The following is a 16,869-nucleotide window of genomic DNA, read 5'->3' as shown; positions in this document are numbered from 1 at the left end:
CTTTGGCCTTCTGGTTTCTGAGCCCTGGGTGCAGACTCCAGTCACACAGTTCTCAACGAGCAGGGCTAGAAACTAAGCGGTTTGAAATGAAAACTGAATTTTCCCCTAATCCCACTCCAGGCTGATTGTGGTTTCTGGCACTCTAGGCCTTAGAGGGGGATGGAAGGGAGATTCTTAGGCCCTGGCTGCCCCCAGACTTCCTGCTATCCCACTATCTTGGCAACCTTCAGGAAATAAGTATTTTGAATATGCTGTTCTCTTGTTTAGTCTCACAAAAAGAAGGCCGAGGGGGATATCATGCTCTCTAAATACACCGCGGGGGGAGGTAAATACCAATGAGGATGAAGAGCTATTGAAGCTAAAGGACAAGGCTGACACAAGAACAAATGAAGTGGCCATGACCAAATTCAGGCTGGAAATTAAAAGGTTTCTTACCATCAGAGGAGTGAGGTTCTAGAACAGCCTCCCAATAGGAGCTGATGGAGCAAACAATTTACCATAATTAGTTTTAAGAGACAGTTGGACAAATTTGAGTGAGATTACATGACATGGTTGCTCATGATGATGTGGGGCAGGGCTCAAAAGCCCTGGGGCTCACTGCCAGTTTACATTTTATGTTCCTAAAGTTCATGCTTCAGGGTTTCAGCCAGCCACTGGCAGGGGTCAGGAAGGATTTCCCCTCCCCAGTGTATTCTGGGAGGGTTTATAAGCTTCCTTTGAAGCATCAGGGATGACCATGGCTGAAGATGGGATATTGGACAGGGAGGACCAGGGCTTTGAGGTGGCACTGAGTATTCTCTCTCTTAGGTGTTGGCTGGCTGGTTCTTGCTCACATGCTCAGGGTCTAACTGACTGCCATTTTCAAGCAGGTCAGACCGGCAGTGACGGGCGGGAGGGGTGTTCAGCTTCCCCTGCAGCGTGTGGGTGACTGGCAGAATTATCTGGGTATATCTCATGTAGTCATTTCCCTGCCATTGCAGGGGCCTTGGGCACGGGTGCACCTCGGTCCCTCCTGTTCTCTGTGACATGTAATAGTCTAGACTCCTGGGGGTCTCACTGACTTTGGTCTTGTTTGGGTTGTTGGATTAGTGTGTGGTGCTGGGTGGTGTTGGTGGCGTGTGACATATGGGCGGTGGGGTCAGATTAGATGATCTAGTGATCCCTTCTGGCCTGAAACTCGATGAGATTAAAGCACCGATTCATTCACCGCTCACTTATTTCTTCTCCAGGGATTCCAAGGTGCTTGGTGATCCTGCCACCCACCTTGGGCCCAACTACTACTAGCCACTCCTCTTGTGGCTCCAGCCAGGAAAAGCAGGGCAAGAAAAGTCCCTTGTTCAGCTGCCATCTGTGCGCCAACTCTTTGGGCTGGGCAGACTGGGGGACTGCTCCTGGCTCCGGGTGACGGCAGGTAAGTCTCCGTGCCTCAGTTTCCCCCCGTGACGCGCGGATGAAGACACCGGCCGCCTCTGTAAGGCGCTGTGAGCCCCGTGGGGGCCGGCAGGGAGAGCCGGGCACGGTGTGGGAGGCGCTGACCCCCCTCTAGTCCCCTGGTTCGGGGCTGGAGCCCCCGGGCCCATCCCGGGCCGGGCTGCGGTGTCCCTGCCGGGGGTGACGCTCAGCTGTTCCGCGGGCATCGCCCTCCCCGCGCCGCGGGGGACCTCAGCGGACCCGCCCCGCTCCGGGCGCGGCTGGGCGGGACGGGGCGGGACGGGACGGGGCGGGGCCCCGCCGCCGCCGCCGTGCGCGGCTCCATGTAGCCCGGGCACTTCCCGCCCGCCAGCGCCATGAGGGGTTCGCTCCTGCGCCTGCTGCGGCCGCGCCCCGCCTCGGTGAGTGCGGCCCGGGGCCGCCCGAAGCCCGCTGTCCTCGGGGGAAGCGGAGCGGGGCCCGCGGGGGGCTGGAGCCGGGTCTCCCCGCGGGAGCGGCCGGGGACAGGGGAGAGGTGTGCCTCGGGCTGCCCAGCCCTGGCGGTGACAGCCCCGGCCGCTCCCGGTGCTCCTGCCCGCCCCCGGCTGGGCATTGAACGGGCTCCATAGACGGGCCAGGTCCCCTCTGCCCTATGGGGCCAGATCCCCTCTGCCCTATGGGGCCAGGTCCACCCCCCTCCTGCTGCCAGATCCCCTCTTCCCTATGGGGCCAGGTCCCCTCTGCCCTCCTGCGGGGCCAGGTCCCCCCCCCCCATGCTGCTGCCAGATCCCCTCTGCCCTGCGGGGCCAGATCCCCTCTGCCCTCCTGCTGCCAGATCCCCTCTGCCCTGCGGGGCCAGATCCCCTCTGCCCTCCTGCTGCCAGTTCCCCTCTGCCCTGCGGGGCCAGATCCAATCCCCCTTCCTGATGCCAGATCTCCTCTGCCCTGCCCTGCAGCTTGGGCAGAAAACACAGTCATGGGGGGTGGGGGTTGCTATTGCTTGAAACCCAGCTCCGTATCACCACAGGTGGTGTTTTGTAACAAACGTGTTTCCCCATGCTACTCGGGACTGCCCTCTTCATCCAGCCTTTAGCAGCTGGCACAACACCGGTCGGGGGGGCTGGAGCCGGGTCTCCCCACGGGAGTGGCCGGGGACAGGGGAGAGGCATTTGCCTCGGGCTGCCCAGTTCCCTGTGTCCTTCGTCTGCCCAGCCCTGGCGGTGACAGCCCCGGCCGCTCCTGGGGCTCCTCCCGCCTCTGGCTGGGCATTAGACGGGCCAGATCCAGCCCCCCCTCCTGCTGCCAGATCCCCTCTGCCCATGAGTGCAGGGGACAGGACTAGATGCCCTGTCGAGGTCACCTTCCAGTCCTATGATTCTGTCAGGGCCTCTGGGCCTTTGGTTAGCAATCCGCCGTTCCCTGAGAGCATACTTCTCAGGTGCCAGTGGGAGCCACAGCTGTCTAGCTGTGGGGCACCTGTGCCTTCAGGCCCAGCGCACTGCTCAGAGTTGTGCTGTATCCAGCTGTTTTTAAGGATATCTTCTTCGCTGTGTGACTCAAATAAACCGCTCTTGCAATCTGCCTCTGGGAACGGGAATCTTTCCCCCGCTGCCAGAGTCAGACATCGTTTTGGGTACAAGCAAGCCCCTAGCCCTGTCTGTCCCGCTGTTTGCTGGAATGGCTGCTTTGCTGTGTTTCTGTAACTTCACTCCTTTGCCAGGCAGGGCTGGGCTATTGGCCTGGCAGAGCAGTGGGCTGTTGCTTGGCTAGTCCCCATCCTTTGACCTGGCCAGCACGGATGGCTGTACCAGGAGTTCAGCCTCCTGCTGGCCTAGCCCTCAGGCTCACTGGAGCACGCAGCTTCCCACCGGGCCAAGGCACAGCGGGCAGGAAAGGTCTCTTGCCATCGGTGCCAGGCTAATCGCGTGGGTGGTGGGCTCCATGCCATAGCACCGGTGGATTTGATTCAGTCGGTAGGAAAAACTGCTGAAGCCAGGGAGTATACGTGATAGCCATTCTAAGTGTGTCGATTAGAGCATGACAGGGTGCCACATTTGAGGCCTATGTGTGGTGTCCCCAAATTCAGTTAATGCCGCCTACCCTCCAACAATTAATACCACCCCCATGCCATGGTGCCCCTCGAATACAACTCCCCACTTCTCCAGTAACCCTCTCCCCTCCAGGGACTTCAGCAGCGGAGAGGCGAGAAAGGTGGGGGCAGCTGATAATGTTCACCAGAGAGCAGTGGGAAGGCGGGAGCAGAAAGAGCCCATCAACTTTGTGCCAGGCCTGATCCCTCCTTCGCCCTCCTGTCCCTCCCCTATTTGAAATCCCATGTTAGCTACTGTGCCGCTTCCCCCCCTCCCCCCGCCTCTTTCTGCTCCTGCGGGATGGGAACACGGGGCCCACAGCTGCTGGCTGGCAGACACTGCCTGAGACTGATATGGGCATGTTGAACTAACACAAGACAGTATATTGTCCAACACTGTAAGAAATTTCGATTTTAAAAAGGACTTTGTTCAATTTATACTTTATTTTCCATTCAGTTTTTTAACCATTCCAATATGGCAGGGATATTACAGTGTAAGGGTTGCAAAATTTTGCTACATTAATTCTTTGTCATCTTGGTTAAAAGAAAACAAACCGATTCCAAAGAATTAAAACCTCCCATTGACTATGCCATAAGGTTTTTATTGCAGTAATTAAATTGATATTTTCAATTTTTTTGCTCCAATGGAAATAAAAATCACACTCCTCTGTTTAAATGCATGGAATCAATTTGGCTATTTCTAAAGAACAAATCACTTCCGGCAAAGTCAGCTTAGGGAATTTGTTTGAGGCTCTTCTTTCAAACAAAGCAGACAACATATATTCCAGTAAACAACAATCCCCAGAAACATTTTTCCTTCAGCAGCACAGCAACACAGTACTAAATGTACATTTTCTCCATGAAAAGAAAAACAAGGGTATTTGTATACAAAAAAATCCATGTAATCTTTGGTACCAAATGTAAAGACACCTTCTTATTAAGTACATCCTCCCCAGTTGGCATGTAACAGAAACTTTTCCTTAAGAATGGCTCAAAATTACCCATCTCATAGTGGTTCTGTTTAGCTGGTACTGACAACTGCAGTTAAAAAAAACAATCTGGAGGTTGAGAGGTCTGCAGGAGACATTGGGGCATTTTATATCCGTGTGGGATGAATCTGGCCATTCAGGGTATTTATGGAGGGCGAACACTGATGTCCTTTGAATGAATATTGTTTAGGGAAGTGATCTACCTACAGGGCTGGGGACCTAAAGTACTTGGCAAAGTCTGTGGCAAGATCTGAAATTCTCAGATGTGGATTCCCGTCTCCCCTTGTGGCTATGCTCTTGAATCTCATCTCTACAGAAAAATTCTTTACCTGCACCCTGCAGTCAAGTGCAGGAGAGTCATACAGCTCTTCAGCTAATTTGGTTTCGTTCCTCATTCCATACTCTTTTTATTTCAATACTGCCAAATGGAATTAAAACTCTAGATCAAGAGAGGAAAAAAGGCTATGGATTTCAACGGGCAGCTTGGGGTTTTTATTTTGAAGTAGAGTGCTTTGGAAAAGGCTCTCCTAGAGTTCCTGACTATAGCGATTGGTTGGTTTCAGCAACAGGTGACTGCTGTACAACTATCAGTGAGTTGGTCCATTTTTCTCCTCTTGGACTTCTAAATGTTTTCAGTAGTAAAAGTCTCTCTTAATGTAACATGTCTTTTCTAACTGGCTGCAATGGCTCCACTCCTGCACACGCTTATGCATGTAACTGACTCATGAAGTTAGTCCCCCTGAAGTCAGAGAGTGAAATCACTGGTCATAGGTGCTGGAACGAGGGGTATGGGATGGGCGCTACTGCACTCCTGGCTTGAAGTAGTAATAGCAACAAAGTACACGGTTTCTGCCTTCAGCACCTCCATTGTTAAAATTGTTGTAGTACCCCTGTCACTGGTGTCAGAGTTTACAAAACTGGGCCCAATAATTGCACATTGTTTAGTTTGGCTTTATTCCATAAGATGAACTGTTTGAAGGCAAGTCCAGTTACAGATTTATTTAAATGAATTAAAAAAACCAAACCTTTAGGGAATTACACGACTTGTTCGGATAGCAATTCTCTCTCTTCCTTGTTTGCTTTTTCCCACACCAGAAGAATAGAAAAATCTGGTGAATAAAGGGCACATTTATTTTACTAACTGTTACTTCCTTTCACTTAGGACAAATCAATGATGTTTCTTAGATTTTCATCTCTTCAGATTTTTTAATTTCCCCTTTAGAATTACCAGTTAGACCCATAAATCTTATTTTTTATTGCCTCCAATGTGCTTATTCCGTTTTTTTAATATATGTGCAATTGGACTTTGTGATAATACAGTATTTGTCTAACAATGATACTACTGCAGATATTGTTAGAATAGTTCCTCTTAGATATTTTGCCATTTACGTATACTGCAGGATCTTTTTAAATCACTTTAGAGCATGGTTTCAATTCCACATCAGGATCTGACTGCTGGAGATAGCTGTTTTACTATTTCAAGCAATGCGGACAGACTTCTTTCCCTGATTAATAACAATAATTTGTACTGCAGTGTCTGTGTCTCACTCAGAGACCAGGACTGCATTGTGCTAGGTGCTGTACAAACAGCGAACAACGAGATCCCTGGTGCTTACGATCTAAGCAGTATAATTGCCATTTAAAAGTGGTGGTAAGGTGACAGCCAGTGCATTTCCACAAGATTGCACAGGCGACTCTGGGTTCTGGGATGGTAATATGTGAAGTTCTAGGCTGCAGGATATGTGTGGATTATTATACCTTTCTGGGAGAAAGCAGGAATAGAGTACATGATGTTCGGTGGTAAGAGTCGGGGGACCTAAATTCTATTCCTAGCTCTGCTACTGACTTACTATCTGACCTTAGCCAAGTTTTCTTCAACCCCAATGGGGGGGAGGGATAGCTCAGTGGTTTGAGCATTAGCCTGCTAAACCCAGGGTTGTGAGTTCAATCCTTGAGGGGGCCACTTAGGGGTTTGGGACAAAATCAGTACTTGGTCCTGTTAGTGAAGGCAGGGGGCTGGACTTGATGACCTCAAGGTCCCTTCCAGTTCTAGGAGATAGGATATCTCCATTCATTCAGTTTCCCCGTCTGTAGAATGGGGATAATGATACTGACCTTCCTGTGTGAAACACTTTGAGATGTACAGATGAAGAGTGCTACATAACAGCTAAGCATATTAGGCGCTGCTCCCAAAAAGCATAACTGCAATCTTGTGCTAACCCAGTGACAGGAGAGTTCTGAAGTAAGGGATGTGGTCCAGTTAACTAAACCCATGCCAATGGGGTAGGAATTGCTCAGGTTTCAACAATTGATTGTACTTTGGATGGTGGTGCCGCTTTACAGTACTTAGAATTGGGATGGATTCTGTTAAAAAAACTGAATCCAGGAGTCCCTAGTATCATTCTTTACTGAGGGAGGTGTTTCTGGACAATTCATTGCACACACATTTATAAAGCAAGCTTCTAGAAATAATGCTGTTTTCCCCATAGTGTCAGTTAGATGCCCATACACTAACTATATCACAAGTGGGCACGGTTCTATTGATTTTTGTTGCTGTTGATACACACTTCAGGGACAGGGCATGACAGGTATTTGAACTCAGGACCACTGGCATCCAAAACTGAGGTGCTAATCCTAGGCCACAGAGCCATTCACCGGAGGTTGGTGCATTTATGGCAGTGGCAAATTTAGTTCTTTGTTGATACCATTCATTTTGGTTAATTAATTTGATGTATTTTTTCTTGTAGGTTACTGCAGCGATAGGCTTGTGTTGCGTTAGTTCTGAGAAACAGCTTTGTGACTTTAAGAGGATACCATGTAGAAGTGGAGAGGGTGAAGATAATACACCAGTGTGGTCATTGCCGCATTATTGCAATAGTGCCTGGAGGTCCCAGCTGAGATCAGGGCTCTATTGTGCTAGGAGCTCTACAAACACATCCTGAGAGACTGAGCTGCTTACGGTCGAGTTAGGGTGGAAGGGGAAACTGAGGCACAAAGTGAGGCCCCGAAGAGCATGCTGCAGGTCAGTGGCAGAGCCAGGAATAGAAGCCAGGTCATTTGTCCCAGTGCCCTGCACACTAGACCATGCTGTCTCGCAATGGTCAGTTGTGTAGGTTGTCATGGTGAAGTAAGATCTAGCAGTGGGTGTGATTTACATGAATTCTGAGGCAGTATCGGAGCAGCTAAGCAGAGAAGGGAGCCAATAACCATCCGTCTGGCTAAACAAGCCTTTCCCCCTCTCTCTCTCTAGCCTCGGCCTCTCCTTGTGTCAGGGAGCCTGTGGGGAAGGGCGCAAACGGCAGCCGTAAGCCATGCATACAGTACACAGGCAGGGAGCACCATGAGGCCGACTGGGCGCTATCCAATACCCAACAAGAAGGACCTGCCGTATGATATAGTGGAGCTCATGGAAGAAGTAGAGATGAAGGTAAGAAGAGTCTGCTGAGAAAAGCTCTTCCCAGAGGACACAACCCAGCCTCTGAGTTTGGCCAATACCAAGAGTCCATTTCTGGATCAACAGTAGGGATGGCCCCAGCACCCTTGGAGTTCTGCGCAGTCCATCCACATGGAACAGCCCGCAGGATCAGGCCCGTTGTTAGAAATACTTGGGTGTCTCAGCATGATTATTATTCGCCTTGTTTGTTCCAGGAGGTGACGGTTGGTTTCACATGGCTTCTCGCTCCAAAGGGCAGCAAGCACCATTTCCCCACCTTCCCTGTTTGTTTTACTAGGGAAAAAGGGGATGAAGTTAAACCTGACCCAAAACTTTCTTTTCAATACTGATGATGCACTGAAAAGGCCGGCAAGATTTTTCTCCTGCTTGTTTTTCTCCTTTCCCCAAAGCATCCAAATGGGTGTACTTATTCTAAGCAACGCCACAAGGTGCAAGGCCATGGAGAATCAGGCCCCTTGTCTCCTTTTTTCTCTTCCCCCTAATGCCTGTCTGCTCCTTTCTGTCCCACTCCCCAGAACCCCCCTCCGGGCACTATTTCCTGCTTCCCTGCCCTGTTCCTCTCTGCGCTGTCTCCTAGTCCTGAGCCCCCTTCTCTGCTCTCTCCATCCTGAACACCCTCACCAAGGAAGATCTTGGCTTGGCTTTCCTGGGAGCTTTGGTCCATCAGTTCCTACCTTTTTCCTGTTGGGCTAAAGTCTCTGTTCCCTGATCCTGTTATATTGCAGTGGCCCCTTGTGGAGTCTGCCAGGCTTGTTCACCTTTTACAGGCATCACAACTTTCTATTGAGGCTGGTGGTTTGTAGAGTTTTCCCCTGCAATATCCCTCCCCCTAGTTCCTTCTGGCGTGTGCTGTACAATTTTATTCCCCTGTATTGGAGCTAACAAGACCCACTGGGTCTGACTGCCAGGAGGAATCAGAAGCAATAACTGTGCCTCTCTGCACCTGACCAGCTAGTAGTTATCTGTATTACCGTAGTGCCTGAAGCCCCAGCTGAAGTCATTATATCAGTAAAACATGGCATAGGCCAAAGTGTATTGTAACCGGGCCGTCTAAGCAGTCCCCCCTTGTGGCCCATCAGAGCACAGCCCACCCACCTGTGGGTCTCTGACAGTCAGCTGACACCCTTGCTCCAATCCAGTGTAGCATGCCTGGGCACACTGGAGTCCAACTCTTACCAAGGTATTAGAGTCCAAGAAAACAAAGGCCAACTGTGAACTCAAAACTCAGGGTCATGCGAGGGATCTCAGCAGGCTCATGCCCTTCTGCTCAGGGTTTGCTTTGCCCGTTTCTTTTCACAGTCTCCCTGGGCCCCATTGTCACCTCCACCAGGTAGGAGGTTGCCTCAAGCTTGGGCTGGAACCCAGCATCCCTCTCTGAAAGAGATGTAAAACTCTGCTTTCGTCCCTGGCCAGCCCTGAGCTGGCCAAGGCCGCCTCCTTTTATCACCCCACTCCCTGATTGACATTGGCTGTAGGCCTAATAGGCAGGATCAGCTGGGTCCACAGGCTGTCCCCCAATCCAGCCAGTCCCCAGTGTGGAGCATACCTGCCTCATTAGCCCCATCACTACCAGCATAGGGTCGATCAGCCCCATCGTATGTATTTTCCACTTGGAGCTTTTGTAGCGTGTGCTCTCTGTAGTAAAGTTACAGCCATTGACTTCTCTTCTCTTTAACCCTTGAACAGAGTGGATTTTTGCCCAATGTGTTCAGGGTGATGTCTCATCGGCCTGCGGAATTCAGAGCATTCTTCGCATATTACAATGCCATCATGAACAAAGAGAGAGGTAAACTATGCAGCAGCCTTGAAACTGCCTTTAGCTTTGTAGGTCAAAAGTTGCTAAAATGTGGTGCTTGGCTCTGAGTTCTGTATGTCCTGCAGCCAGCCTCATCTTCACCTAGAGAGTTACAGCCAGCAGAGACTACCAGATCCAGCATGCAGTGGTAATCCACACTCTGAGGTCTGGCTGGTCCACATAAGAGGTTTGAGTCTGCTGCTGCTTCCCGCTGAAATAATATTTGAGGCTCATGCTCTTAGTACTGACAGTCCTGGGTTCAGGACCAGCTGTCAGGCCAAGCAGGGCTGCACAGTGGCTCGGTGTTCTGCTTTGTGGATTTCTAAGCCAGCAAAGTTATCCATATCCGGAGGGAGCAGTAATAATCTGATACCTTTTTGCAACAGGCTCTGGAAGCAGTAAGGGTGCAGGATACGCTTTGAGTGTTTCTCTAATAAAAATAGAGGTGCCCGTCGGCTCTTTCAGTACTGAAGGGGCGTTTTGACCAAGTGCAGTGTGCATAAAGAACTGCTCAAATCACATAGAAATCTTTAGAAAACATTGTAATAGGAACATTTCTGTATGTGTCACATTTTCAATAGGGGAGAAGTCCTCTCATTGATGTTACCTTGGAGGACATTTCCATAAAGGCAGAATCTCTTAAGACCCCTTGAAAATTTGACCCAATCTCTATTGGCTTGAAAAAACAATCCAACCCCTGATAGCGAGAGGCAGACGCAGAAGAGTTGTGTCTTCAGAGGTGGGGATGTCACTAAGGTACGAGAGCAATGCCGTGGTGTGTGACCCCACCTTTCAGAAGGCGCTGCATCTCCTACCATGGTGTTCTCCCTGGTCTTTGCTTGTGGCTTCATATTTTGCAAAAGTGGCTGGCTAGTAAGCTTGAGCCCTGCCCCCCTCCTGTCAATTCTAGAAGGATGTTTATTTTTCTTTCTTCTCTACCCTCCAAGTCTCCTGTCAGCAGCTCCAGTGTCTACTGTAAAAAAAAAAAAAAAAAAAAAACTCCAAAAGTGTTTCCTTCTTCGAACACTGAACTTAAGGTTCTCTCTTTCTCTGTTTCACTGTAGAGCTTCTACCTTACCTAGGCCTGCCTGTCTGCTACTGATTTAAAAGAAACTAAACCTGTAGCCTCACACCTATCTCTGCTGCTTGGGACAGTAGCCAGCAGCCTGCAATGTGAAATTGACATGCTTTTCATCAGTGTCACAGCTGCCTACAGAATTCTGAAAGCAGCAGTGAAAATGAAACTGACCAGAGTTTTATTTCATCTGGCTCAGGCTTGGAAAGCTGGTAGCAGCAGCAGAAGTGGACTCAGGTACACAGCATTGTATAGGTTTTCATGGGGAAGGCTGTCTTCCCAACCATAAGGGCTAGAAAATTAATTTAAAAAAATGAAATGCTGCAAAAATCAATGACTTGTCTTGAGAACCTGACTGTGTTTGGCATTGCATATGTAAATCCCTAGATTTATATTTAACTCTATCACAGCTCAAGTCACATTCCTAGGACTTCTTTGGCGAATGATCATAGAGTATCATAGAATATCAGGGTTGGAAGGGACCTCAGGAGGTCATCTAGTCCAACCCCCTGCTCGAAGCAGGAACCACTGCTTTGATGGGCTTCAGTCTGCCCAGGGTATACAAACACCAACAATTTTTGGGAAATTCAAACTCTCTGGAAGCTTGGTTTAGGTGACTTGCCCAGCCTGATGGTTATAAAACATGATCTCAAGCCCATCAACTTCAGGAGAACTTCATTATTTCTATTTTGTCTCCTGCACAAAAGCGAACCTTCCCCTAGCCCCTGGACTAATAAGCAAATGCAATGTTACAGGGCCTATAAGAACAACATTCAAATTGAAAATTAAGGGTTCAAGAATCAAGTAACAAGATGCAAACTTATTAATCATTTGACTCTGAAATAGGCACAGAAAAGTACTGATTAAGGATCTGTATGCTGCAAACATTTAGGCACATGAGTATTTTTACTTAGGTGAGAAGTCGATAGGACTAATTAGCAGTTCCACTAACTGCTTACATGAGTACAATGACTTTTGTTTGAAAGTTAGGGCCCTAATTATATATGGATCAAATGTGCAGTTCTTACCCCATCAAAACTTAAATAGGAATTTTGCCTGAGTGAGGACTGCAGGATTCAACGCTCTAGCTATTAAATTACTGGCATAACTGTACTGGTCAAACGTAGGTTCTGAAACTAGGGATGTTGGGGATGTGGCAGCACCCCCTGGCTTGAAGTGGTTTTCGTCATAAACAGGGTTTACAGTTTGGGTCAGTGGCTCTCAGCCCTCTCCGCTATACAAATTGTTCCAGTGCCCCTGTAGTCAAGCTGTCTCTCTGTATACTTTCTTGCATGCTTCAGTACATGCCAACCACTGACTCTACAGCATCTGTTATTTCCCAGTACCATTGATCCGTGTGTATTCTTTTGTAATAAAATGAAAAGCTTCAATAAGCAATCTCCCTTAGATTATTTATTTTTTCCCCATAGGAAGACTCAGCAAGGCTGACAAAGAACTTATTGTTGTGGCTACAAGCATTGTTAACAGATGTCCCTACTGTGTAATTGCACACGGTGCGTTACATCGGATATATTCTAAAAAGCCAGCTTTGGCGGATCAGGTTAGTGGGATTGTTTGGTTGTTTTTAAACTAAGTAATGAAAATATCAGAACAAAAGGGCATACTCTGTGCCTGCTTTGTAGGCTCATCTTGAGATGGAGAAAAAATATAATCAAAATAAAGTCTCTTCTTTTCCTGACTTCTGAAGGTTCCAATCTGACAATCTGTTCCATGCAGATGGACCCCACTGGGCCTGCGTGAAGCAGTTTGCAGGATTGGGGCCTAATACAATAGCTCTCTTTTTCCAAGCTAGTCCATTTGTTTCTCTGCCCACGACTGGGTTATCCTCTGTTAACAGTGAGCACAACAAGCTAATGAAGAATTTAGTAGAAAGCATTAGTGGGGGCTGTTTGATCCATCCTTGACATCTGAGGAGCATTGAAGCACTCCTCAAATTGACAGTGCACCACTTTATTTGCACTCATCTTTTTAGTGGCAGGAAGATCTGAAAATTGCTTTGTGAGGACCAAATCCTGATGAGCTCTGCATAGCCCCGGTAAACAGGCTATGTGCATGGCATCTCTGGTAGGGTTCAGAGGAAACTAAATCTTCTTCCTCTTCCCACCCTGTGTGGGGGTTTCCATCAGACGATTTGTGTAGGAAATGGCCAATAACATCACTAACTTGCTCCCACCTCTGCTCTGGAGAGACCTGCTACAAAGCAGTGCTCTGCAGCGTGCTGGCTGCGTCTGGCCTCCACTGCATAGCCTCTGTGTGGCTTTTCCCTTCTTCCCATATGCTCAGCGGTACTGCTACAGTCCCAGTGCTTCTAGGGCCTGCCATATGCAAGGGGAGGCCCTGAATTTGAAAGAAAAAGAGATACTTCTCTACCACAACAGCCAGGAGCAGGTCACAGAAATGGACCAGCCCAGCTACCAGGGGAGAATTCTCCATTCTGTCAGAACTCCAGTTGGTGCTAGAATGGAGGGGCAGGGGGCAAAGCCACATTGCACTACCCCAAAATCTGATACTGGCTGGGGGCCTGCCTGATCCAGGCCAAGACAGATTTTTCAGATGTGCTGAGCAACCTACAGCTTCCATTGACTTCAGCTGGAGTTGACACTGCACTGCTGACAGTCAGCTGCCCCTGCTCTCTCAAGTTGGGGTACCCAGAATCAGTGGCCAATCTGGGAAAATACTGGCCTACATTTCTCCTTTGCTGCCATTGCATGCCTTTTCAGGACTTGTCTCTCTCCTAGGAGGAAAAATTTTCTAGTGAACCTCTCTCAGTTCTTCCATGAAACAAAACATAGCTGTGACACTGTCTACCCAGGTGCCAGTTCAGGACAGGACTGCAGGCTAATTCACTCAGAGGCTAATAGAAATTAAAGGCGTGTCAAAAGATATTGTAGTGCAATCAGACTGTGACGGGGTGTACCTACCCTGCACTGGGCTGGAGGGGATTAACCCCATGCTATAGGCTGAGGAAGCCACGCCCCCTCGCCCCAGCTGAGTACACTCCGACTGGAACCACAGTACAAGAGGGAGCAGCTCGGTCTGGGTGGACTGCACTGCTGACGAGAGCAGATACGTGCTGCTGGCTTCCGCTGGGAGACTGTTGGATCCACCAGAGGCTGATGCCCGCCGGGTTGGTGCCTCTACCAAACTCCAGCCAACCACTGAAGCTGACAGAGGCAAGGCAGCGACTGCTACGGGATCCCCTGCATTGGAAGAAGGGGTAGAATGCAACCCAGGGAATGGGATGGTAGAGACAGGTAATTGAGACTGGGCACAAGGTATTGGTTCCCTAGGATCAGGACATGGTGGAGAAGGGTGGGCTCGGGTCCCCCTATCCCATCTGACCTGCCATGGACACTGCCAACGAACAGGGAGGTGAATTGGGCTGCCGAAGACCATTACATAGACTCTGGCCATTGGGCCATACTGCCCTGGGAAGAAGGGCGGCTACTTAGACTCTGGTCTGCCTTAGTGACTTGGGCTGTGAAGCCATACTGCCCTAAGGGCTGACAGGGTGTACCTCTCCCGCAACACAGGCCAAGTCACTTGTATTAGTTTGGTTTAGCGGAAATGTTAATGGTATTGTCTTCGCTTATCTATAACCAGTTGATTTTTGTCGCCTTACATTATGCATATCCCTGTAACTTCTTAACCCTAGATCAAAAGTGTGTGTTATTGTTAAGAGGAGAATGTACTTGATGTGTAAACTTCATGAAAACGAATGAAGGATTGTTTGCTCTTCCATTACCTTTTACACTGTGTATATCCCTGTAATTAAATTACCCACCAAATGTGATTGGAGCCTTGGAAGTGTAAATGAAGAAGAGTGCTAACTTCAAAGCAAGGGCCATTGTGTTCAACAATGGAAATTCACTGGCCTTGTGGGTGAAGACATTAATTAGATTGTCTTTTGTGAGCATGAACTATAAATACTGATTCAAAAGAATAATCCTGTCTCTGGACAGTTTGAATTCTAATAGAGTGGAATTTCTGGACAAGGAGACGGAGATCCCCAGAGTTATTCTGGGTAACCCTGAAAGACTTTGGGGAAACTAGCAGACTACTACATCTCTGCTATCATTTTGAATTACAAACTTTGACTCACCTGTTAACATACTTTACCTGCTTTAACCTCTCACTAACTGATTTCTTTTCTTAGCTAATAAATCTTTAGTTAGTTTACTAGAGAATTGGCTGTCAGTGTTGTCTTTGGTGTGAGATCCAGAGTACCAAATTGATCTGGGGTAAGTAACTGACCCTTTGGGATTGGGAGTAATCTAATGTGATGTGGTTTTTGGTTTACATAACCTTTTATCACAAAGTCCAGTTTGTCTGGATGGCAAGATAGACTGGAGAGCTGACTGTGACTCCATAGTGAGACTGGTACAGTGATCCAGGAGTGCACATTTGTTACTGGCTTGGTGAAATCTAATTATAGACTATACCATCAATTTGGGGTATCTGCCCTGCCTTCTGACAGTCTGACCTGAGATTGGCACTCACAGTTGTGAGCCACTCCAGACAGCCTGACAATAGCCTTGATGAATGAAAGCTTCTTAAGTTTTTGACCCGGCTGCATTGTTTTATAGGCTCTGAATACGTTTCTCTGTAGCTTTTTTTTTCTTTTTCTTTCTTTCTTGCAGGTTGTTGTGAATTGGAAACTGGCTGATCTAAGTGAACGGGAGCAGGCAATGCTGGAGTTTGCTCTTGCAGTCAGTCACGCTGATAACATAACTGAAGAGCACTTCCAAAAGCTGGAGGCTCAGGGTTTTGACCGGGAAGATGCTTGGGACATAGGCACAATTGCCTCCTTTTTTGCCATGTCTAATCGTATAGCTCACTTTACCGATCTGCGTCCAAACGAAGAATTCTACACCATGGGCAGAATACCTCGGGACAAGGAAAAGGCAGAAACTCCCTAATGCTGCCCACAATTTTGTGAAGACATTTCAAGCGCTTAATGCCGTGGCTAACATTGCTAGTTACTGAATATATATAAAAGGCACAAGCTAATAGCAGATTGTTACCAGAAGAGATCAGATGGGGAAATGGGTTACACTTTTCTCCAGCATGCAAAAAGCTGGAAAGGGTTTTCAACTGTAGGTCAGTCATAATGCTTTTAATTCCTAAAGTAGCTGCAAGATCAAAACTTTTGTCATAAACCTTGTTTAGATTGTGATAAACTGGCTGGGTAACATATCATGATTTATAAACAAGCTGCATAGCAACTTTTTCATCACATCTGTAATATTAGCTAAATACCAGATGGGGGTGGGGGTGTGTGTGTGTGTATATATATATATATATATATATATACAGTATCGTACCCTTGTCAGACAGTGAAGGGCTGTAATAATTTCTCATGGCACTTTTGCTAATGATCGGAGATTAATTTATAAATCAGGGTTGGGGAGAAGGGAATGTCCTTCTCAGCCCTATTAATTACTCTGATGTGATCCTGCAGTGAAAGCATAATGCTGCTGCTGTAATAGCACAATCATTCCAAAACATCCCACTGGTGTCAGTGGAAAGTCTCTGCTAGGCTTCATGGGAAGTTGGATCAGGCCCTTAGCGCCAGACTGAGCAGAGCTGTGCAGTGCAGGTGTGACAGTGGGAAGTTTTTACTCAATCACAGGTCCCATATCAGCAATAGCAGGCCTGTACAAAGTCACTGACACTGAAATATTGTTTTTCTTTTTTCTTCAAATGCTCAGATGAAGAAATTCTCTTGACTGAATGCTGTTGGGCTGAGTGGTGAAGGAATCAAGTGTTTGTATGTATGACACAGTGTTGCCAACTCTTGCAATTTTATCAAAGGTCTTGTTGTATATGGTGTTTTTCTTAAAGCCTGACCTGCTGGAGTGAGGTGATTTGGGGTGAGAATCTCAGATTCCATTGTTTAAAAAAGAAAGTTTCTAGCCCTCACTGTTGCAGAGAAAAGCTTGAAAACATGACTCATGTGCACCTAAAGGCTTAAAAACCTCATGACAAAGAACCCCCCAGTTTACTTTGTCAAATCTCTTGATTTCTATGCCAGTC

General features: G+C 48.0%; 1 protein-coding gene across 1 annotated transcript; it reads left to right on the top strand.

Moving 5' to 3' along the window:
* The first annotated feature begins 1,737 nt into the window (after positions 1-1,737).
* On the top strand, positions 1,738-16,115 carry LOC128839336 (uncharacterized). The gene is made up of 5 exons (XM_054032241.1): positions 1,738-1,832; positions 7,739-7,915; positions 9,629-9,728; positions 12,243-12,373; positions 15,474-16,115. The coding sequence occupies exons 1-5, from the start codon at positions 1,788-1,790 to the stop codon at positions 15,750-15,752; spliced, it is 732 nt and encodes a 243-aa protein (XP_053888216.1). The 5' UTR covers positions 1,738-1,787; the 3' UTR covers positions 15,753-16,115.
* Positions 16,116-16,869: the final 754 nt, after the last annotated feature.

Source organism: Malaclemys terrapin, chromosome 6, assembly GCF_027887155.1.
Source record: "Malaclemys terrapin pileata isolate rMalTer1 chromosome 6, rMalTer1.hap1, whole genome shotgun sequence".
NCBI lineage: Eukaryota > Metazoa > Chordata > Testudines > Emydidae > Malaclemys > Malaclemys terrapin.
This window is presented reverse-complemented; position numbering and strand designations above follow the sequence as displayed.